The sequence below is a fragment of the Sceloporus occidentalis genome, unplaced genomic scaffold (genome assembly GCF_023333645.1).
Source record: "Sceloporus occidentalis isolate IW3139 unplaced genomic scaffold, rSceOcc1.0.p SCAF_2, whole genome shotgun sequence".
Taxonomy (NCBI): domain Eukaryota; kingdom Metazoa; phylum Chordata; class Lepidosauria; order Squamata; family Phrynosomatidae; genus Sceloporus; species Sceloporus occidentalis.
The window spans coordinates 127,396,630-127,422,023 of record NW_028316982.1 but is presented as its reverse complement, the minus strand read 5'-3'; the positions used below and the strand labels follow the sequence as shown (position 1 = coordinate 127,422,023).

The window sequence follows — 25,394 nt, the reverse complement described above, 5'->3', positions numbered from 1 at the left end:
CTATTAACATGAAAACCTTATCATGGAATGTAAAGGGAATGAACTCCCCACAAAAAAAGGAAAAAAATCTTTCTCTACCTGGATAGAAACACTGCAGATATGGTATGTTTACAGGAATCCCACATAAAACTAAAAGATGTCAGATTGATCAAGAACTAAAAAGCAGGGAAAGAATACACCTCTTCTACAGTCAAAAGCAAAAGAGGAGTTATCCTATATGTTAAGAACCACATTGAATCAAAACAAATATTTAGTGATGCTAATGGACATTATGTAGGGGTAGAAACTTTTTGGAATGGGGAAAAAATTCTGCTGTTTGGGATATATAGCCCACAAGAAAACAAAGGATCCTTTTATACAAAGCTTCAGAGGAAGATATTCGATTATGAAAATATTATTATGATAGGGGATTTTAACGGGGTAATAGAACCCAAATTGGATAGGAAGCCAGATAAGAAAATTAAAGTAAACCAGATTTTTTTTCGATCTAGTAACCACACACACACACGGACACAAAACCAAAACAAAACAAAAAACAAAAAAACAAAGGGGATTTCTGCCAAATAGGCATATAAGAGACAACATAAGGATGATATTGGGCACTAGAATTTTACGAGAAGCATAATGAGAAAAACTTGGTTTAATTTTCTTAGATTTTGAAAAGGCATTTGATGCGGTTAATTGGACTACCTTATTGGAGTTTTTGGGAAAAATTGACATAGGTAAATTTTTTCTAAATTGGATGTCTAAAATTTATAGTAATCAAAAAGCACAGATCCAAATCAATGGAAGCAAATCAAATTTTATACAAATTCAGAGAGGAACACACTGGGGTGTCCATTACCCCCCTTTTGTTTTTATTATTCATCAAGCTATTAATTGAAGGGATATGATTAGATACTGAAATTAAAGGGATAAAAATAAGAAGAACTAACATCAAGATTAGAGCATTCACTGATGATGTTGTCATAATAGCAGAGGACCCATTATTATATATTTGGTGAGGTAATGGGCTGCAAAATTAATAAGAAGAAATCAAATATTTTGACGAAAAATTTAAAAAAGGAGGAAGAGATAACGTTGGGAGGGAAAGGAGGTATAAATATTACAAACAAAGTCAAGTACTTAGGAATCCAAATTACAAAAAAGTCAATAGAATTATTTGAGGACAATTATAAGAAAGTTTGGAAGGAAGTTAAAAAAAGACTTAATTTATTGGAATAAATTAAATTTATCACTTTTAGGCAGAATATCAACAATTAAAATGAATGTCCTACCAAGACTCTTATTCTTTTTCCAAACAATCCCCATTATATCTACAGATAAGATATTTAAAGACTGGAATAAAGACATTTCGAATTTCATATGGAGGGGGAGAAAACCAAGGATCAAAATAAAAAGTTTACAAGATTCAAGAGAGAGAGGAGGACTTGATTTGCTAGACTTAAAACTATATTTTGAGGTGTGTTCGTATTTGGTTTATGAGAAAACTAACCAAAATAATACCTTTATGAACCAAGGAATTAGGAAACCCCTATTCAGGGTATGGAATAAATACAAAAGACATGTCCTTCCAAAAATAAGTGGATGGGTTTCCCCCCATGAAGCCTTTCATAGGAAAGAAATAAGTGGGGAAATCAATCGGCTTAGATATGAAGATCTTTGGGAATTAATAGATGGCAAGGTTGTAATAAAAACAAGAGAGAAATTAAATGGTGAGGGGTGGAATATAAACTGGTTCACATACAGACAGATTTTTGAAAGATATAAAATGGATGTAAAAATATATGGATTTGATTTGGGGGAGAAACAACTCTGACCTAGGTAAAATTATGACTAAAAAAGAAAAGAAAAATTAATTGGTAAATTCTATGCAGTACTCTTGAGATTGTAAATTAAGGAGCAGATGATTAAATGGGCTAGATGTTTTGGTCACCCCATACAATTAGTACATTGGGTAAAAGTATGGAAAGATGTTAGAAGATGGTCGACTCCCAAAACACAAGAGAAATTTTTTATAAGATGTTTTATTTTTGGTATCTTTCCCCATACAAAATGGCAAAAATTTATAAAACTAGAAAAAAGACCTGTGGGAAGTGTAAAAATGAAAAGGGTACCTTTTTCACTGCTGGTGGGTGTGTAATAGAGCAAAAAAATGGAATATGTTAAATGATATAATTAACAGAATATTGGGTTCAAAATTAACTCAAAGCTGGAGCTTTATTTATTAGGTTTAATGGGAAATGAGGTAAATAGAGATGAAGAAAAATTGTTTTCTATATGATATCGCTAGCACGGATCTGCTTTGACCAGAATTGGAAGAATAAACAAATTCCATCAAAGGAAGGCTGGCTATTGAAACTGTATGAGAGTATGGGTATGGACATTTTAACGCACGCTCTAAGAAACGATTTTGATACCAAAGTCATGGACAAGTTGTGAAAAGTAATAAACTTCTTTGAATCGGAATGGGGAAAAGCTTCTGTAATTAATCTTAGAATGATGTAAATCCTAAGTCTTTCTTATACAGGGTCTCAGGACAAAGGAAATTTAAAGGATAAGTAGAACAAATTTAACAGGTTAGCTGAGTAAGATAGTAAATAAGATAGCCAAGTATTGACAACTCTTTGTGTATAAAGTTGGTAGGTAAGAAGTCAGTATGTATGGTAGAGTCAGAGAAAGGAAGAATGGTCGAAGATGGAAGAGAAAGATAATGGAAGATGATATATTAGAGATAGTCATTGGATGTGTGAGAAGTACGGGAGTATAGATATGTGATTTATATGTTTGGGTTATTGTCAATGATGTTTGCTGTTGTTTGTCTGAGGTGATTTGTAATATTTTGTCTTGTTTTTGTATTTTAAAAATAAAATTTATTAAGAGACTCCTCCCTCCATAACTGCCATCCTCTGGCCTGAGAGGGAGTTGACCAGGAAGGCCCAGCTCCATCAGGACCAGCCTGAAGAAAGAGGCTCCTCCCTCCATAACTGTCATCTTCCGACCTGCAAGGGAGTGAACAGGCAGGCCCAGCTCCATCAGAGCTAGCCTGAAGAAGAAGAGCCCTCCCTCCAGTCCATCTGCCTTGGTCCAGGCATCAGAGGGAGAGAATAACCACTGGACCTCATCCCCTTTCCCACCACCATTCCCTTCTCCTTTTGTGTTGTGTCTTTTAGATTGTAAGCCTGAGGGCAGGGAACAATCTAATTAAAAATAATAATTGTAAGCCACTCTGATAGCCATTAGGGCAGGAAGGCAGGGTATAAATACCATAAATAAATAAATAAATAAATAAATAAATAAATAAATAAATAAATAAATATTATTTAAAAACTAAAGTTTTGGCCAAGTTACACTACAAAGACTGGTGTCTACTTCATTCTTTGCACCAACATTAGCTGAAATGAAAACATTATGTATTATTCAAGTTCGAAATCAAAGGAATATAAGTACCAGAGAAGAAGAACTTTAAAAGTTCTCTTGTTTCAAAGCTGTTTTTTTTTTAATTAAAAAAAATAGTCATAAAATATCTATTCCAGAGCAGGAAATACTGTGGTTTTAGAAGCCACCCTTAAAATGCAATATTATTACTTTTTCTATCATTTCTAATTTAAAAGGAGTACATCCAGCCTTAGGCTCAGTGTTACATACTTACATACATAGGTAATGCCATATCTAAATGTAGCCTTTAAAATAACCTCTAATTACATAAAATCCATTTTGAAAATACCATTACTTGCACACTGTCCCTGATAAATTTCTTTAAATCCCATTATTGGTCCAGTACTCACCTCATATCTATAATTAATGCATCTGTGTCAGCAATTTTCTTCCAAACATGTTCCACTAGTAATTCAGAGACTTGGGACAAAAGCTCACAGTATCCAAACATATCAAATCGCAAGTAGCCAATGTTGTTTTCAAACACATTGGTGTGGAAAGAAAACTTAATGAGGTCTTCAAACATTTCTGGTGAAGGGATCTGAAACAGTTTGAAAAAACAACAATAAACTTTTAAAGGCCACATGGCATAGGAGAGAATAATATCTTGGGGAGTACAATCAAGAGTGTGTTTTGATTACTGGTCTTATTGAAACAAAGCTGTCATGGTAACAATAGTGTTGTACCATTAACTAGGGTGGACTTGGATTTACATCCATTTATCTGTTAATCTTGTTGGGTGAACTTGGACCTTGGAACTTCCCCAACTAGCTTACAGGTTTGTTGGGGTAATGATTCAACATCTTTATCAATGACTTGGATGACAGAATTGGGGGCACACTTATCAAATTTGCAGATGACATCAAATTAGGAGGAACGAGCAGCCACCCTCCTCACCAGGCAGGCCGGGAGCCGCACAGCAAGGTTCCCGGGCTCACCCCAGCATGCCTTGCTGGGACAAGCTACGCTGCTATTGGACGGCTGGTATGGGGAGGAGAGGTCCTCCACGTCAGTGAGCTGCTCTGGGAGGCAGGAGGACCTCTCTATGGTGTGCCCTGGTCCTCCAGGGCAGCCCATTGGCTGGGCAGCCTTGGGGGAGGGGCCACCACGCCTGCTATGCATGCTGGGGCCTGGCCTATATAGGGCTATGTGCTCTGGCCCCAGAGCCATTTGCTGCTTGGCTCTAGCCACCTGCAGCTTGACCATTTGGATCTCAGGTTTGCCTTTGAGTTAAAGCAGGGGTAGGCAACCTACGGCCTGCGGGCCGGATGCAGCCCGGCAAGGCCTTGGGACCGGCCCCAGCCCGGTCCTGCCGCTGATTGCCGCCAGAGCCTTTGGCATCTCGCGTGAGGGCGTGGGGCCTTTGGCCTATCAGGAGGAGGCAGGCAAGGGGGGGCAAGCGGCGGGCAAGGGGGGAAATTGTCTATAGAAGCCTCCGAAACATGCATTTATATTAACATTTTTTTAAAAATCAGCAAATTTTTTCGTGTGTCCTCCACTTTTAAAAAAGTGTCCTCCATTTGAAAATTTTGTACTACATTTGTCCCGGTTTATTTATTTATTTAATTTATACAAAAAATTATTTATTTATTTTATTTTTTGGCTTCGGCCCCCCAGTTGTCTGAGGGACAGCAACCCAGCCCCCGGCTCAAAGAGGATGCCTACCCCTGAGTTAGAGTTTGTTGTGCGGCCCAGACCTCTAGGCTTGACTCTTTTCCTGACTTTAGGCTATGGAATTCTGGGAGTTGGAGGTTGTGGTGGGGCCCAGACCTCTAGGGGCCCAGAGCTCTAGGATTGACTCTTTTCCTGGCTTTAGGCTATGGAATTCTGGGAGTTAGAGTTTGCTGTGAGGCCCAGAGCTCCAGTCTAGACTCTTTTCTTGGCTAGGCTTTGGAATTCTGCAAATTGGAGTTTGTTGTGGGGCCAGGAACTCACGGCTGGACTCTTTTCTGTCTAACGACTACGCAATTCTGGGAGTTGGAGTTTACTGTGAGGCTCAGAGCTCTAGGATTGACTCTTTTACTGGCTAGGCCATAGAATTCTGTGAGTGGGAGGTTGTTGTGGGGCCCAGAGGCGGTTGTCTCCATGGCCTTCCCAGAGCATGCCTGGCACCTGTCAGCCATATGCTCAATGTCCTTCGGGTCTAGTACTTTTCAGGTGAGGCTGCAGCCATCGCCAATGACACAGCACGCCTCTCAAAGTTCTAGAGAACCATGGGACCTGCTCCACTATGAGATTTGGCTGCTGGTTGTGGGCACCAACCAAGTTTTAGCTTCCACATCCTGATGTCTTCCAACCTTATATCCCACCTTTGGGGTGTGGTTCCTATAAGCCCCGGGCGAATTCCATCTCTTTCATCACCTCTCCCACCCTCCTGGGGCCTCCTGGGAATGATGCCTTCTCCGCCAGCCTTGCCCTGTTCGATATGCTTCCTCGATCATGCGATACGCCTGGTGAGGTCTTGTGGGAAAGGTGCCCTTATGGTCAAATGGGATATTCAGTCCACTTTTCGCTTGCTGCCTGTTCTTCCTGTTGATTTCCCCTTGGTTTTTAGTTTGTAAGACAATGGTACTTTGACTAAGCCAGTGGTTCCCAACCTGTGGGTCGGGACCCATTTGGGGGTTGAATGACCCTTTCATGGAGGTCGCCTAAGACCATTGGAAAACACCTATTTAATTACAGTTATGAAGTAGCAATGAAAATAATTTCATGGGTTTGGGTCACCACAACATGAGGAACTGTATTAAAGGGTCGCAGCATCAGGAAGGTTGGGAACCACTGGACTAGGCCATGCTTATGGATTGTTGCTCTGTCAGCTGTGCAGCCTTTGAGACTTTCAGCTCCTTGCTTGAGTGGGAGGCCATGCATTTGGCTGCTCCCCCTCACCTGGGTTTCCCACTACCCAGATGTTTTTTGTTTGTTTGTTTGTTCTATTTCTAGACAGGGCTCACACCACTGGTTGTCCCAGACTTCTCGCCACCTTTTCTGCCCTGGCTAACATGATTGGTGTGCCTTGGCTGTGATAAAAACCAAGGAGCCTACCACCTCCATTACCTACCTTGGTATTAGATCAGATCCTGTTGTAGGTCTGTTCTGCTTGCCTCATGATAAGTTGGCTGCCCCTCAGTCATTGCTCTGTGATACCATGCAGGCTCAAAAAGCCACTTTGAGACAGATACAGTCGCTCCTAGGACATTTTAATTTCGTCTGCAAAGTAGTATCCCTTAGCCGGGCCGTCTGCTCCAGTTGGCCAAGTCCATGCCCAGCCTTCGATTGCTTCACCATCATGTCCGCCTTTAACGGGCCATTAGGAGGACCTCCGTGCTTGGCTTCAATTCCTTAGGGATCTCTTTGGGATTGCTATTTGGTAAACCTTGGAGCTAGGAGATGTCTGCAGGTTCATTCAGATGCAGCATACAGTATTGGTTTTGGTATTTATTTTCAGGGTCACTAGTGTGTCCTGCACTGGCCTGCCAGTTGGGCTCTGGGTGACATTCTGCATGACCTTACCTTTTTGGAGCTGTTCCCAATCTTTGCTGCAGTTCACACTGGGCATCTTCAATTTGCTATATAAAAGTCTGTTTTTGGTGACAACCAATCAGTTGTCAACATCATAAATCAGTCCTCTAAATCCAGCAGGGTCATGTTTTTGGTACAGCGATTTGTGCTCTGCTGCTTAAATAACAATGTTTCTTTTACAGCCCGTTTTGTGACTGGATTACAAAATTATGTTGCAGATGCGCTTTCTCGTTTTCAGGAGTCCAGGTTCCGCCAGTGGTGCCCGAAGTCGACTCAGCACCCACACCTTTTCCTGAAGCCCTGTGTGAGGTTGGCTGTCAGAAGTGATGCAAGGAGTCATAGCATCTCTTGCTCCTTCTACATTTAAGACTTATAAGCGTTCATTTTATATGCTTTGGGAATTCTTTGGGACCTCTGGCCTCCAACACCGCTGGCTGATTGACTCGGACATTGTTCTCCAATTCTTGGTTAGGCTTAACATGCCGGTATTGCCCCCCAAACCATGTCTATTCACTCAGCTGGCATTTCTTTCTTGTCCAAAGCTGAGAGGTTTAATGATCCATGCTCGTCCTTCCTTGGTAGGAAGGCGCTTGAAGGATGGAAAAGATTTTATATAGTTTCTGTAGATGCTAAACATCCTCTTTGTTTTCAGCTGTTGTCAAATCTATGTGACCAACTCTCAGTTTTTCCTGCTTTCATTACTGCCTTTTCTGGAGCTTTCAGGTTGGGAGAATGGATCTCTACTTCTAAAAGCAATGTGTCTCTTAGGGCATTACAAGCAGGTGATTTGTCTTTTGTTAAACATGCTGTTTCATTCGTCATCCACAGGTCCACGTGCGATCAGCTTGGTTGTGCAAAAGCATTGTGCTCAGGCGGCTGAGGGGTTCCCAGATATGCCCAGTCTGGGCCCTTCGCAGATTCTGGGATCAGCAACCTGTGGTTGATGGCTACCTGTTTGTCCATCTTGATGGAGCCCCCTTGACACATTACCAATTTGTGTCGGTGCTACGAATGGCTGTCTGTCATTTGCGACTGCCTCCCTCAGACTTTAGTGATCATTCATTTCAGATCAGGGCAGCTACAGTAGCGTCTCAGGCCGGTATTACGGAAGATTCCATCAAGAGACTTGGCAGGTGGAAGTAAAGGCCTTTTCCAGATATGTGCAGCCGCACTTGGACTCTTGCGCTGGACATTAGTTTGCTTGGCTAGGGTTGGCGGAAGGCATTCCAGGGAGAACTGCCTTTTGTGGCGGCAGCATAGGTCATGGATCTGGTTGGTGTGGTTACCAGGGCTACGGAGCACTGGTATGGGAGTCATTAGGTACCCGGGGGCGATAAGGGCATAAGTTGTGGCCATTGCAGGGGCCACAATGTGTTAGCGCCTCCGGTGACAAGGGGCTTAGAGAACATGTGAGCAGCTAGTGGCATGGCTGTGAGATGGTGTTCCCTAGGTCCCTAGGTCATCCCATTGCCTGGCGGTTACCAGGCATGGGGTTTATTGAACAACCAGGGGGTTGTTCGATAGTACAGATCGTGACCTCATGCTTTGGGCCAACCCTACCAATTTTGTTGCTTGCTGAATAAAGTTGTGGCCTTTCCTCCAGCTTTGGCTCATGTGTTTACTTGCGGCGGCCTCCTAGGCAATAGCTAACATGCCAGAGGACAAGATCAAAATTCAAAATGACCCAAATAGACTAGAAAACTGGGCCAAAGCTAACAAAATGAACTTCAACAGGGAGAAATGTAAGGTAATGCACTTAGGGCAGGAAAATGAAATGCACAGATATAGGATGGAGGACACCTGGCTGAATGAAACTACATGTGAAAGGGGATCTAGGAGTCCAAGTAGACCACAAGTTGAACATGAGTCAACAGTGCAAGGCGGCAACTAAAAAGGCCAAAGCGATTTTAGGCTGCATCAATACAATTATAGTGTCTAGATCAAGGGAAGTAATAGTGCCACTCTATTCTGCTTTGGTCAGACCCCACTGGGGATATTGTGTCCAGTTCTGGGCACCACAATTCAAAAAGGACATTGAGAAACTAGAGCATGTCCAAAAGAGGGTGACTAAAATGGTGAAGGGTCTGGAAACCATGCCCTATCAGGAATGACTTAGGAAGCTGGGGATGTTTAACCCGGAGAAGAGAAGGTTAAGAGGTGATATGATAGCCCTGTTTAAATACTTGAAGGGATGCCATACTGAAGAGGGAGCAAGCTTGCTGCTCCAGAGAACAGGACTAGGAACAATGGATGCAAGCTACAGGAAAAGAGATTCCACCTCAACATTAGGAGGAACTTCCTGACAGTAAGGGCTGTTTGACAGTGGAACACTCTTCCTTGGAGTGTAGTGGAGTCTCCTTCCTTGGAAGTGTTTAAACAGAGGCTTGATGGCCATCTGTTGGGTATACTTTGATTGTGAGTTCCTGCATAGCAGGGGGTTGGACTGAACGGCCCTTCTTGGGGTCTCTTCCAACTCTATAATTATATGATTCTATGATTTTATGATTCTATGATATGGGAACAGGCAGATCAATTAAAACCTGTGATAGGTTTGCCTCCATAAGTTGGAAACAACTTGAAGACATGTAACAACAACAACAGATCAATAAATGAAAACAAGTATACTCAATTTTCTCTGTGCCAATAGCATTCTGCATCTATCAGAAAATATTACCAATTGATCAGACAGGGCAAATCGATGGCTTAATCTAAAGTATTGTGTTCATTTCTGGGCATCTCATTTTAGGAAGGACCAGTTAGCCTAAGTTCACAGAAAGACAACCAGGTGTGGAGAACAAAACATATGAGGAAATGTTCAGGGAGTTCCAACTCTATAATTCTATGATTCTATGCGGAGATTTTTAATTTAAAAAGTGGATTTTAAAATTGGAACTGTAACTTTTGCCCAGTAGATACTCCCTGCAAAAGGCAGGCTGGGGCCTACCTCTCTTTGCTGCGCAACCAAATGGTGCGGTACCACTGCACAGCAAAAAAGGAATACTTAGAAGCAGCTCCTGTTTGTTGTGCAGCTGCAATGCAGCAAAGCATCATAGAACAGCACGGTGGCATCACAGCTGCACAGTGCCATTTGTACGCTACACAGCTGCAGCATCATCGACGTGTGCAACATGTGGGCAGAGCCGCACAATCATGGCGGCCCCCAAGTGTACTAGGGTTAGGTAGCATGCAGTTGTTGGAGCATGGCACATTTAAGCAGTCTGTATCGCACCTATGTAACCATTTCCTTCACAATAAGCATAGTGTCTAAAACACACACACACAGCCTGACTGGAAAGAAAATCTGAATTTAATATAAATATGTTAAAGCCTGAGCAATTAAACTGATATGCACCCATTTGTCAAATACATTATCGTTCACACATTTACCTGGTAATTAATGCCATAGAACTCCATGGAACCTATTTTTGAGCAGACACGATTGGGGTTTCACTAATTTCTGTGCAGAAGAATGAATTATGCCATAAATCAGGATAATAATGGAGGACGTATGCATTTGTGGAGGAATGTTTTACTACTGCTGACCTGAGGACAAGTAAGGCATGACATTAAATGATTTATATCTCACAACAGGTGAATGGAAGGATCCTTTATTCCATGGATTCATGGAATCCATTTATTAATGTGAGCCACTGTTTTGCAGAGGACTGATTCAGGATCATATAACTGTTCCCTCTTTTGATCCAAGTCTGTGGGGATACATCCATACCCAGCGACAATAGAGCATGATAGCAGAGTTGATGTGACTGTTTGTGTTCATGGAGATATCCTTCAGATGTTTTGCTGAAGACATGTGGAAGCACAATCCTCCAGCACATCAACAATACATAGTAAGAATTTGTAAGGACAGGTGTTATTTTGTTAGACAACACTGCTGAAGGGGTGAGAGCTATCAGTCAAAACTTTTATGTTCCCTTTTCTTGCAGGTTGCAATAAACTTAGTAATTGTAGCATTAAAGGTATGTCAGATGCAGAACCAAATATTTTGGATAGTGTTCCTAGGCAGCAGAAAGGTGGTTGTTGCTGTTTTGATTTTCAAAGAAGTATGCTTTGTTATAGCAGCCACTGAGCATGATGAATGCTTATTTGGGAAATAATTTATTTTATAATATATTTTAAAACTGTAAACTTGATTAAGCCAATTATTTAAAATGATGTACTCTTCTTAATAAGATAAATAATAATTTTAATAAATCCATCCTACTATTGGGGAAGGAGGAGGAAGGAACATCTCTTAGCCACATTCCCAGTATAGCATAATCATCCACAAGACAAGCAGGTTTTTTGCAGTTTCCAGACAGTTTTGCAAACTGTATGATAGGCTAAGTAAAAGACAGTTTAGAAGGAGAAATGTATGTCTGTATGTGTGTAAAATACTAAGAAATACATTACTGAGAGGGCTCATGATCCTCACATGCAGGGAGGACCACAAATGGGAGACTGAAAAGAGAAAACAGCTGGCAGCTGATTAGGAATAGCAGAAAATAGATTACAGGCGTTATTTTTTATGGCTATAATCATGTTAGTTAAAAGGGTCAAGCTGTTAGAGCAACAGATAATGTATTCACACTGCACAATTATAACTATACCATTTTATCAGTCATGGCTCCATACTATGGAACCATGGGATTTATACTGAGGCACTTAGAATACAGTGGCTCAGAAGTTAAGATGCTGGCTCTGATAATTGCAAGATCAGCAGGTCAGCAATTCAAGGCCCAAATGCCATGTCATTGAGTGAGCTCCCGTCACTAGTCCCAGTTTCTGACAACCTAGCAGTTCAAATGCATGTAAAAGTAGAAGTAGATAAATAGGTACCATTTCAGTGGGAACGTAACAGCGTTCTGTGCAGTCATGCTGGCCACATGATCACATTTTTGACAATGCTGGCTCTTTGCCTTACTAACGGACGCAATTTGACAACCTTGTCAAAGAGGAAACCTTTACAACCTATTTACAGACACCACCCACTCCAATTTACAGTGCCCTCCCCCCGATACAGTGTAGGGTAGGCAAAAAAGAAGAAGAAAAAAAATTCCTACCTGGCCCCAAAGTGACCAGCATAGTTCACACTGTAAATTACTTAGAATTTACTACCAATGAGGTCTGATGCAGTATCATAATTTAAGGGAGTGCACTAATTCAAAAAGTCTCCATGGTTTTGCATCAGGAACATGTAGAGGTAAAACATGCAAATTCAGTCTAAATTTAAAAAGAAAAAAATTGTTTTACCTTGGTTGGAGGTCTCAGTCCACAAACTACTCTTCATGGTTCCCCTGTTGCAGCTACAATGCAGTTCCTGATCAATATCAATGTTCCTGTTGCAAAACCATGTAGACTTCTTGATCACTGATGGATTTGTGTTTGGATTTGTTAAAAGTCTCCTGCCACACAGGAACTCTCAATGAAAGCAACCCTAACAGATGGCCATCCAGCCTCTGTTTAAAAACCTCCAAAGAAGGAGACTCCACCATACTCTGAGGGAGTGTGTTCCACTGTCAAATAGCTCTTAATGTTCCTCCCCATGTTGAGGTAGAATCTCTTTTCCTGTAGTTTGAATCCATTGCTTCGAGTCCTATTCTCTGAAGCAGCAGAAAACAAGCTTGCTCAAGCCTCAATATGACACCCCTTCAAATATTTAAACAGGGCTATTATATCAACTCTTAGCCTTCTCTTCTCCAGGTTAAACATCCCCAGCTCCCTAAGTCGTTCCTCATAGGACATGGGTTTCCAGACCCTTCACCATTTTAGTTGCCCTCCTTTGGACATGCTCCAGTTTCTCAATGTCCTTTTTGAACTGTGGTGCCCAGAGCTGGACACAATATTCCAGGTGAGGCCTGACCAAAGCAGAATACAGTGGAACTATTACTTCTCTTGATCTAGACACTATACTTTTATACTGATGCAGCCTAAAAAGGAACATTGGGTCTTACCTGTGATATGCTCATTTTCAGCGATGTAGGTGGGAATATCCTATATTAAATTTCATATCTTGCTCCGAAATAGGCAGGAATTGTTAAGGGTTAAAAGCTAACAAGAAATGTTTAGATGTGTGGTGACCATGAGCAATCAGCAGCCAGGGGACGAAGCTGATGAGCTTCAGCTGCTGAGCACAGCAACACAGAGTGTACAAGGTCATTCTACTGCCTGCATGCAGGAAGCCTGTAAGATGAACATGTGTCTGTTTAGACAAGGGAACAGTTTTCTGGGTGGCACAGGAAACTGATAACAGCCATGAACGGAAGAGGCTGGGTTTTAGGACCGCATGGCATTGCGTCTATATAAACTCAGAGGCTTCCGGTAATTGGTGTTGGGTTTTGTGAGAGGAGTGGATTGTTAGTTCTGTATAGTAAAAATCACGTTGGATAATTGGTTTGCACTTGTAAATAAAGATAAGCACTTTCGGGAGTTTGGCTTGTCTGTTGTTAATCATCAGAAGCCTGGTGAGAAGCTGGACAGTTCCCAGTGACCTACATTCCATCATTTCTGGAAGACAACTATCCGCTGTTACCTTTGCTGAGGGCTGAGGACACGCTTCCAGATACGTCAGATACTCTGCTATATCCTGACAGGAAAAACAGACTTGAAAGAGTCACCACCAGAGGGAGCTACCCCCACCATCCCTCAGTCAATATTATAGCCGAGGACAGAAAACAAACTCAGAGAGCATTCAATGCAAATATAAGTATGATAAATAGAAACTATCATAAAGTCAAACTAAAAAGAACTAACTAACCACCACCCTTGCAGAGCCAAGGGAAACAGCCTCCTCAGTTCTGGGTGGGGAGGATATTCCCACCTACATCACTGAAAATGAACAATATCACTGGTAAGAACCAATGTTCCTTTTCCCAACGATGGAGGTGGAAACATCCTATAACATGGGACTTACCAAAGCTCCCCAACCAAGGGGTGGGTGAACTGAGGCATATCGCTTATGTGACAACCACAAGATGTGTCTTTCAAAGGAAACCTCTTTTGATTCAAGGCAACCCAACAGTGGTGGCATGTAAATGTGGAAGATGAAGGCCATGTCATGTCCTACATTTATCTTAGATGGATGTGATTATTGTTAGTGCAGAGGAAGTAGCTGCACTGTAAATGGAGTGATCAACAACTGATCACAACACAGATATCTCAGTCTTCTTGTAGCATGTTAAAATGCATCCAAGATAAGCCACAATTTAATCAACACCTTTTTTGATTGTGACAAAAAGATGCTGAAATCATTTATTAGAAATGTTGGTTTTGTCATCAGTGATCTGAATTGGGTCAGTCCTTTGGTTCACATGAACCTTTAATGTTAACTTGTCAACTTGAATCAGAATTAAGCTGTTAGTAGTTGTGGTGGAAAACAAACAGTATTGGATGTAGCTCAAGCCAGTTTATATTGTGGAATAGAGATTGTTGATCTTATTTTATTATTATGTATTTTGTTTATTGGGAGTAACAAATGATTACCTTAGCCCTAAATTGGCCTCAACCATTACTTCGAAGTCCAGCAGGGCCCAAATCAAACAATCATTCTCAATTGGTGGCAAGAACCAAGGGGGTTTGAACTTATTTGTTATATGTCAGAACAGGTGATTTATTTGTGCCATCTGTCTTTGAAATAGCTAGAGAAACCACTCTATGCTCCTAGTATTTATTGCAAACTATTAAGTGAAGCAGATCAGGCACTGTAGGTGTGCCAGTAACACTAGGTCAGATAACTGGGAACAACCTACCTACTTGAAGGTGTTCTTCATGGATCTTACCCTTTGTTTGGTCAGGTAGACTCTCTTCAGCAACGTGTCTGCAACCATTCCAAAGTGTTGTACGTTCTGAAATGGAACTAGGTTGTTCTTTTCATGAGTGAGCAGAAAACCATGTCTGAATAGGAAGTAAAGCAAAACTCGACATCTATTATATCCTATGAAAGAGAATCAGATCTGATCAGGACATTGTGAAATTATGAGTATAAATGAAGGTCCCACTATTTTCAATGTGTCCCTATCAGTGTAGTGTCACTGAAGAAAACAACAGACAACAGATCATAGAGCCTTGTATGGAAAAGCTTACCCTGGTAAGTAATGTAAAGATAATTGTGATGAGGTAGGTGGATTGGGATGCAGAAGCAACTACAACTGAGAACAGGGACACACAAAATCATAGAGCTGAAGTGCCTCCAGGATTTTCTGGAAAATCTCCAGTCTGAACCTGTTTTTTATAAACCAATTGAACCATTTTAGCTCTAGCACCACACTCTAAATTTTGTTTTTGTTTGTTTTAAATGTAGAATTAAAGAAGACTGGAACAAGCCTCTTTTGTTTTTATAAAAATAGTATAGTTTTTTATGACCCCAATATTGATCAGATGTTTTGTGGCTTTTAGTATCAGTCAACTATTCTTTGCCTTTATCTTGAGGAAGCAATGAAATAGTGATGAGAATGGTATAGAAGTATATCCGAGCAATTTTTTTAGAGTTCAGAGGACCCATAGGTCTGTTGAATTTCTTATGAAAGAAAGACTGCAGTCTTCCTCCGACCCTTTAGCACCAATCAGCCAGGACTGAGGCTATTTCTCTCATTGTTTGACAAGATAGGTATTGTCTCTGACACTGTTGTTGTAGGTTCAGGTGAAGCAGTGCCTGGGACTACTGGTAAGGTTGGTAACTAAGCTAAGACCTACTGTCTGCCAAACCTATTATTTCTTGTAGAACAAGCACCATAACTGTATCTACGGGGGAAAAAGGAGGATTGTCCCTGATGAAGGGACCTCTTTTTTATTTTTATGTGAAAAAGCAAATGATTTTCCCTTATCATTAATTTCTATCAATATTGGTTCCAGTGATTGTTGAAAGAGTTTATCACCAATCAAATTATCAAATTTTGTTTAGAATAGGCATCTACATGCCAGCGTTTTGTTTATTTGTTTGTTTTTATTTAAAATCTGCCTCTTGACCAACATAGAGCTGACCTGGCATCAGCTGAGAAAGCAGCCACTTTGAGTAGTTTGTAGGTTGCCTTGACATAATTTTATGTTAACCTGATTATGAGGGATCTCATAAAATCTTTAGCCCACTTAAGGTTGGCCCTTGATAAAATGACATAGTTGAAGCAGCCCTAATTGCCAAAGAGGATGATATTTGTGACCTTTTAAGCACCACATCTGTTCTTTCATCAGTGTATGTATATGTATGTGTGTAAAAGAGAGAGAGAATGTGTGTCTCGTCAAGCTTGAGTATAAATGGGAGAAACTCAGGGCTTAGATTGAGGCATCCATCGGTTAGATTTGCAGTTTTGCCATTACCTGTCAAGGTAAATGATAAAGCTTATTAACAGACACAGGATTTAGGTGTAATGTGGCAGGTTTAACCCACTCTTACCTGATACCTTTGTGAAGACAGCTCTGAAGAGTGTCTCTAGGATTGAAGGCCCTGGTCTAAGAAAAGTCACCTTTGCCTTGTGGCAAATCAGGACCGTTTCTTGTAGACTAATTGGAGTGGCCTCAAAAATATTATTGAAAAATCTTAACCACACTGTGTAGTAACACTGCATAATGCTCAGTCAGAAGAAGCCTGTCAGAAGATGGAGTCCTTGCATCAGAGCCATCTTCATCTCTAAAGGCTACCCATTGTCATATTTAGACAAGAGAGGAAAGTCGGGGCCCTGTTCTCATTCTTCATTTGAGGAATGTTTTATAGGAAATAACCTTTTTTTAAATAAAAGATGGTAAGGTTTTGTTTTTATCCTTAGTCTCAGCCAAGAGGCTTTATTCTGAATAATTTGCCCCCAGTAAGAGGTGGAAATGTCAAATTTTGTTTGTGATGTGTCAATTTTTTGGTCAAATCTGCCCTTGTACTAGATCTAAACCAGTTGTGGCCTTGAATTGTATCGAATCACATTTAGGCTAGTGTCTCCTGAAGTAGCCACTACCTTTAATCATTTGTTAATGTTGTGGCAAAACTTCATCTGACATCGTGTTTTTTGTTTGTTTTTAACAAGCGCTGTAAGCCACACTCTGGCAACCACAAGTGGGATCTGTTGATTCCCATGACAAATTGAGGTGAGCTGTAACTATACACACACACACACTCAGAGCTATTGGATTTCGTCTCACAATAACAAGCTATGGAGGCTTTATGACCTTCATAAAATCTGCATGAAAATGAAGTATTTGGTGTTGAAGGCCCAGACTTGGAGAGGGGAGGAAAATCCTTCCCTTGAGGAAGATCAGGATCCTCCAGCTTTAGTTGGTCAGAGTTCTCATTAAACTCCAATATATTAATTGTCTTATACAGTAATACCATAAAAACAAATACAATAATAATAAAAGATCATCAGACCCCAAAGGTCTAAGAGATTTCAGGAGCTTTCAGGAACTACTGAAAGGCCCTCATTTTTAGTTGTGTGGTTTTTTTTATTTCTTTTTTCAGATCACATTCCTCTTCTGATGAATGAACTCTAGTTAATATTTTCTTTTGTTTTAACAGAGACAGACTGGGTCAGAGGCAGCAGGCCTTTGTTCTTTTGATTTGCTGTCCTTAATCAAAATGGCTGCCACACCTTAAGTTGCAGCCTTGCCTCTTCTTTTAAAAAGGGAAGCACAACAAATAAATTGTTTAGACAAATTCTCCCAAAGGGGATGATGGGGCAGACGGGCAAGACTCTCTATAACCCTCTCTGATCCCTTCCGTCCAAGTAGATCATGGAGGATGGAGAGGAAGAGGCAGCTGGTTTTGGAGGGAAACTCTCCACTCGCACTTCTGTGCAACTGAGGTCTCTTGCAAACTGGAAATGCAAGCCAGAAACAAACTCTCCACTCGCACTTCTGAGGTCACTGAAATCTCATTGAAAACTGGCAATGCAAGGCAGGAACAAACTTCTGGGGTAAATCTTAACCCACAAACATAGGATTAGAAGTAGGATCATCACTCTCCTCTTGAAATCTGCCTCATCTCTCTCTCTCTCTCTCACTGCCCAAACCACTTGCCAGGTTTGATGTCTGCAGTGGGCGCAATCTGGCCAAGGACAGGTGGTTCTTCCTCTTCCAGCCACACCAAGGCCCTCTTAGGTTGTCCATCTCACCACCCAAACCCCATCTGGGGTTGGTGACTGCAGTGTGGTGCCATTTGGTTAAGGACAGGGAATATTGCCTCCTCCACCACACCAATTCCTTTCAGGATGTCCATCTCACTGTGCAGACCCCTTGCCAGGGTGGAGATTGCAGAGAAGCGCATCTGGTCAAGGACAGAGGGATCTCCCTCCTCCGGCTGCACCTGGGCTCTCTGGCCTTTAGTCCTTTCAGCCAGACATGGCTGGGCTATCTTCTTGTTCTTTAATGCTGGAGTTGGGCCTAGTTGGCTTACAACACAGTAGCTTCTGAACTGTCTCTCACTGTCTGGATTTGTTTCAGCCATTAGAAAGTCAAAAGAATAGAGCAAGACTAAAGAAAACATTGCTGTTTTTGCAGGTAGTTGTCAAGACAGGAGAAAACAGACCATGAATATAAGAAGAATAGGAGAAATATTAGAAGAAATATTAAAGTCTTTAAGACAAAGAAGGAGGAGAAAAGGAAAAACACAGCCTACTCGGAGCGAGGTAGGAAAAAGACTGAGGGATGGTGGGGGCTGCTCCCTCTGGTGGCGACTCCTTCAAGTCTGATTTTCCTGCCTATTTCGGAGCAAGAGATTCAATCGACCCATGTTATAGGATGTTTCCACCTCCATCGCTGGAAAATTGCATTGGCCTTTTTAGCAGTCACATCACAATGTTGACTCATGTTCACCTTGTGGTCTAGATCCCTTTCACATGTAGTCTTGTTAATCTAGGTGTCCCCCATCTATGCATTTCATTTTTATACCCTAAGTGCAGTACCTTACATTACTCCCTGTTGAAATTCATTTTGTTAGTTTTGGTTCTGCTTTCTAATCTATTAAAGTCATTTTGAATTCTGATCCTCTCCTCTGGGGAGCTACTGCTCCTAATTTGGTGTTATGTGCAAATCTGATAACCATGTCCCCTATTCTTTCATCCAAGTCATTGAATAACACTGGGCCGAGGATCCTATGGCACCCAACTGTTCACTTCTCTCCAAGCTGAAGAGGAGCCATTGCTGAGCACACTGTGGGTGTAAGATGCCATAAGATGAATTCCAAAATCCATATTTCAGTAATACCTTTATTGAGACAACCAAAAAATTACAAAAATGTGCAAGCAATCAAAATGCATCCAGTCTCCTTAATAAATAATGTTACAAAAAGCAGGCAGTGGAAAGCTGTGAGATCAAGGGAATGAGTTAACTGCAAGGACATTAATCTGCTTCTTGTACTGAAATATTTCAAATGCTAGACACTACAGACTTTCAAACAAGTCTATTCTACAGGAATTGGATTTCATTCTGAATGGGTCCTGGGTTTGCTGAGAACAAAAAAAGCAGTGAAAAAAGCATTAAACTTGGATTCATTATTTGGAAGACACAAATCTTAAAAACTAAAATCTGTTTGGAACTGTTCAGAATTTCTCACTCATGTGTAGACCCTTGTGGCAGTACGGAATGAGGACATGCCAAGTGTCTTTCTCAATATCATTTTTTTTTTCAGCTGGACTTTCAGACACTACACTCTATGAGAACCTGGAACCTACATAGGTTTAGGATACATAGATAGTGGTGGAATAATCAGTTAGGACAGTTATGGTTTTGGTTACAGAGAGCTGAGCAGTGGAAGCAACATGAGACAGAGATTCCTAATGAGGCAGTGAGCAGAATAGCAATTTCATATTGCCTAACAGCCATGGTAGGAAAACTACTTTCAATCCAAGGTTTTAAATTCGACTTCTCATGAAGCCACATTCTTGTGTTCGTTGGTTCCAAATGGATGGGGCCAAAAATATCAGGATATTTTAGCTTAACAGTAACTGAGCACTGTAAGAAGCATTTCATCCTTTTAAAGTTTTTAGAGGGAGGAAAATCCATACAAAAGCAGGGACACCACAAAAGAATGGCATCAATGAGGAAAGGAGGTGTTCATCTGGAAGCCCAGGAGTTGGCTTTAGCCTCAGGGCCTGAGATTCTCCAGCCCCACTTTATATTTAGGCTAACCAAGGGGAGGGGAGCTTCATTAATATTCAGCAAACCTGAACAGTACAACTATACAAACCTGAACAGTTACAACTGTGCACATGATTTAAATATCACATTTGCCCCAATTAATTTTTCCTACAACAAAGCATTTGTGTTGTAATTTGGAAATGGGAATAATCTGTCAATAGCTGCCGTGCCCTTTTCTGTTTTTAAAAAGCAGTCATCCCTTTTATTTTATTTTGAGTGTGTGTGATGTAGCTCTCTTCCTTCTCTGTTAGCACTATAGCAAAAAAGAATCTAAAACCCAAATGGACATGCACAATCTCTTATGAGTTCCTTAAAGAATCCTTTAGTTTATGGCATGGGGCAGGGGGGGGAGGCAAATGGAGATTGGGGAACATGACACAGGGCCCTTATCTTGATGGAGAGCACAGTCTGAATCAAGACCCTATATAATTGTTATTCTTTCAAAATAGAAATAACTGTCTTAAATACTTTTCAATATTGTGCTCCATCTGATGTGTAATTTGTCTCTAGGCTTAAATCCTCTTGTTAGTTTGACTACAATAGATCAAATAAATAAATGAGGCTTAAGTCCTAGTTGATTCAGTGGGATTAACTATTCAATTTAGACTCTGAGAGCTACAAAGAAGAAATAAGGAAGAATCTAATTTCATTGACTGAGCTGATGCTCTTCATCTCTGTGGCAGGATATAACTTTTTCTGTCTTGTCCTGCAGAGCATCCACAAGATGATAGCCAGTTTACCAGAAGGCTGTCCTTTTTAGAGGTTTTAACACATGTATGGCATGCAGAAAATTTAACACAAGCTGTGTTTTCTGACATAAGAGATAATACAGAAATATGATGAGAACTCTGCCAGCTACACTTTCTGACTTTTCAAGAAAGAGATATCAATCTTCCCTTTTTTAAAATTTTTGTGGCAATTTTTATCAGGGCTCCCCATAGCCCCCAAAACTTATAGAAGCTGACTTATATCACATTGAATTGTCTAGCTCAGTGTCATTCACCGTACTAACAGTGGCTTTCAAGGTTTCTGATGTGGGAGTCTTTCCCAGCTACACTTAAAGATGTCAAGATTGAACCTGGGCTGGAAACATTTCCAGAAGACCAAATTAGACAGGAAGACTGTACATGTTCAAAAGTAAATAGTAACTCCACAAGGATGGGGAGTGGGAATTTGAATGGTTTTTTTTTTTCCTATTGTGGATTCACTGAAACTCACAATTATTTTCCGTTCAGAGCAGGATATACAGTTAAAGTATAAATAGTAACTTCACAGAGATAAAGTTTGTCAGGAACATGGAGGTGGAAAGGTTTACATTTTCCTGCTATGGTTTTTCTGTTGCTTGGTCCCACTGCAACTGCTTTTTACATTTAAAAAAATCCACACATGTTACAGGTAGCAAAGGCAAACCCCCTCTAAATGAATATTCCTAAGAAAACCCAGTGGTAGGTTTGCTTCAGGGTCATCATAAGTAATAAATCCCTTGAAGACACACAACAACATTAACAGCAAATTTTGACTGGACAAATCCTATTTCCACTAGTACTGTAGGACCTGAGACTGTGCATACTTGACTTTTATTGTCTGATATGAAATTGTGATCAAGTGAGGAAAAATCCACCTATGTTCTCTATTCCTATTTCACAAGGATTCCTAACAATAGCTAGTAAGTCAATTAGTAGGAACTTACCTGCATTGGCACAATCCCTGGGATTTGGTCCCTTAAATGTTCAGGAATATGGGTTAACATCAGGTGTCTATCTCCAGAAAGAGCTTTTAGGTCTGCTGCTATTTTTTCAGCAAGTTCCAGTTCACTGTTGATCTTTCTGTAAGTTTCTTTGTTGGCATGGTCAGCAAGTTTGGCTGCCACTGTAGCTCCAATATCAGCAAAGGCATAGTTGTCAGCCACTAGTTTGCCCACTGTCTGCAGAACATTGAGCAGTTTGGTGCGCAAGACAAAAATGTTCTGGGCTGAGACCAGGGCTTCAATAGCCTGGGTAGTAACATGTGGCTGTATCCCAGACAAGCTCCACACTTTGCCAGAGATAGGGCTGAGCACAATCTGGCTGGGGATGGAAGCATATAGTGGACTACTGTCCACATGGTAAATACCTGCAGAGAGTGAGCCACCAACAGTGGGCTCCCCAATTACTGTGGCACGATGGAGGTCTTTCAAAGAGCGAGTAAAAGCTTCAGCAGCTGACCCACTCACATGGCTAATTAGGATATAAACATCCTTAGTTGAGCCATAACGTTTGCCTGAAACTTGTGTTGAAGTCCACACTTCAGTACTATGAGAGCTGCTACGGTCAAAGATTGTGTAGAGGTGCTGCTGGGGCTCAGCATCAAAGAAGTAGGAGCAAAAGATGGGCACTGCAGTAGAGTAACTGCCAGTATTGTAGCGCATATCAACTATCATAGCATCTGTTTCTACTAGTTTGTCCCAAACCATGTGAAGTAATTGTGTCCCAATGGTCTTCACTGTCTCTGCCTCAGCCATCATGTCAAAGCGCAGATATCCCACATTGCCTGGCAACACATCCACCTTGAAGAGAGCTTCAATTATAAAGCTCAGCTCCTCAGGGGTGAGAGTTTTGTTCGGAAGTTGCTCCTCTGGGGACGGCTCAACATAACTGTGAAATATGTGCAGCTGGTGATCTCCAGAGGTTTCCTGAAGGTCACTGGTCAGCTGAGAGGCAAGTGTCTCAAAATCCACTGCTGTACGATACCCACCTTGGGCCAACTTGGAATTTAACATGCCACTGACTCGTCTAGCCATTTCAGGTATGGCATAGTGAGCCTCAAGCAAGTGTCTAATTCTTTCAATAAGTGCTCCCATGCCCTTATGGAATTTCATCACTTCTCCTGCCTTCTCCAGAGCCTCATCAGCTAGTACAATGGAATCTGGTACCACCCCACCTCCAAGCCAACATTCTCCATGATTGTCAATGAAAGTGATGACAGGTATGTTAATAAGAAGCCTACAACCCACTCCTTCTAACTCTAGGATGCAAAAAGTGTGTGTGTGAGACAAGCTGCCGGCAGTAATCTCACCAACAAGGGTGGCACGACCAAGGGACTGCATAAGGTATGCAAATTCTTCAGCTGCTGTAGCTGTGTGGTGGCTAGTGAGTAAATAGATGTTACGTTGTGCTCCGTAGGGCTTGCCTAACATCTCAGCTCTGCTGTTAAAAACCTTGGTCTGGTTTGTGCGTCTGTCATAGATGGTAAAAAAGTGTGCAGGGCCAGCAGAGGGATCTTGGAAGTAAGAGAGCAAGACTGGCACAGCACTTGATGATGGGCCACCAGGGTTGTAGCGCAAGTCCATGATCAAATTATCAGTTGCTTGTAGTGGCTCCCAGACTTGCTGGAGAAGGTATGGCCCTAGCTTTACCAGTACTGTAGCATCAGCAAACTCATCAAAACGCATGTAACCCACTTTGCCCGGTAATATAGACACCTTGAATACGGTAGCTACTAGGGCTTTCATGAACTGTTCATTGGAAGGCAAGTCAGATCCCATGGCAATCTGCACATTGGTTTGTGCAGTTACAACTTCACCTGAGGCAGGAACCCATAAGAAGAGGCGTGGGTCTTCAGATATGGTCTGTAGTTCAGTATTGAGTTTGGAGGCCAGGTCTTTTGCTGATAAGATAGAAGAATAGTCAAAAGTGGAGAGGTGCTGCAGCAGTATGGGGACTCGTTCTAACATGGAGTAGTTGTTCTTTACAATATCCATCAAATAGCTCATACTACTGGGAATAGTCTTGCGTAGTAAAAGAATGGCCAAGGCTTTATCCAGAGCTTGCTCCGCTGAGATGGCTACACATGGCATCACCCCATTGACTTCCCAGCTTTGTCCACTGCCACTTAATGGGCTCATAGAACGTGATACAGGAACTGTCATATAGAATTGGGAATTGCCAATCTGCAATTTCTGGATGTCCAAGGAGCCTCCTGCTGATCTCTCTCCCACTATTATGACCCTATGCATTTGTTTGAGGATGTAGGCCACATCTTCAGCCACACCTGTGGTGTGTTGGCTTATCAGCAAAATTACATCCTTGTCTTTGCTGTACCTCACACCCAAGACCTTTGGCAAGGTCAAGATTTCCACAGTGGTATTAGAAGGCCTATTGTACACAGTATCCACATGCAGCAGTTTGTCTCCATTGTATAAATAAGAAATAATGAATGGAATGCCTGAAACTTGCCCTCCAGTAGCATAGCGCAGATCTAATACCAGAGCTGATGTCCCCATCAAGGTCTTCCATACTGTTTCTACCAGGAAAAAAGCAATCTGCTGCACAATTTCCTGGCCAATTATGTAGTCAATCCTTAGGTAGCCCACATTGTTATCCAGCACTTCATACTTCACTGTATGTTGGATAAGACTTAAATGCTGCTCTGGTGTTAAAGAAGCCTCCATTACTTGCTTGGGAGCAGCAGTAGCTGTGGGCTCATAAGAGATCACAAGGCGTCGGTCATTCAAGGCTCCTTGTACTCCAGCTGTCAGAACAGTTGCTAAAAGGTTTGAATCTGAGATGTCCAGGATCTCTCCATTCTTGATGGCTTGTTCAATGCCTTCTTGCATTCCAACCAGATTTTCAGGAAAGCAGTAATTATCCAGTAGAAGCTTGGCCATATCCAGCACTAGTGTAGACTGCAATACACCCTCAGTATGGATGTTGCAACACACCAGGGCTATTGATAGCAGTAAACATTTTCTCATCATTTTTTAGCTAAGAAAGTGCAGTCAGAAATGCACCATGAAAGAAATCTGAAGCACTTGCAGACTGAGAGGAGCTTAACTTCCTGCTGACCTCACTGGTCTGTCTGTGCATTAAATTTGAAAACAGAATATCCCTTTTATCTAACACTAACCCTTAATCTTGCTTTAAATCTTTAATCTCATTAAACAGGAGGGCATCATCAAGTATCCAAATAAAGTGCAGCTTCATTCTGATTGCAACAACCATCTTACAAAACCTAGTAATGCACAGGCCATTTTGTCTCGCTCACAAGATTATAGGTCACCACTTTCTGAGTATGATGATGCCATTAGAAACTGGATAAGATTTTGCTTCACACTAAATGGAGGAGATAAATAATTTGGAATTAGCACAGGCTGTCTTAAACCAACTATTTTTATTTAATTTATTTATTTATTTATTTATTTAGTTGTCTATTTAAATTGCATCCCACCTTTCTTCTTATATAGGATCTGTGTGGTGTTTTAGTATGCACAGTGTATTTTTAGTGTTTTTTTATTTTAATGTTAAAAATGTTAAAAATATTTTAATGTTTAAAATACATTATGCATACTA

The 25,394-nt window shown here is 41.2% G+C and overlaps 1 protein-coding gene across 2 annotated transcripts in view; it reads right to left on the bottom strand.

Annotated features, from left to right (window-relative positions):
* Positions 1-24,895, bottom strand: part of LOC149319004 (retinol-binding protein 3-like) — a 42,329-nt gene extending 17,434 nt beyond the window's left edge. The window contains exons 1-2 of one of the 2 annotated variants that reach the window (XM_089510908.1): positions 21,758-24,895; positions 3,789-3,979 (exon numbers count right to left, since the gene is read on the bottom strand). In XM_089510908.1, the coding sequence (XP_089367034.1) occupies positions 3,789-3,979; positions 21,758-24,802 (3,236 nt within the window). In that variant the 5' untranslated portion in view covers positions 24,803-24,895. Of the gene's footprint in view, positions 1-3,788; positions 3,980-18,846; positions 19,377-21,757 lie in introns of those variants that run through there. The other variant, XM_089510909.1, reaches the window with a different exon arrangement.
* Between the last annotated feature and the right edge of the window lie 499 nt (positions 24,896-25,394).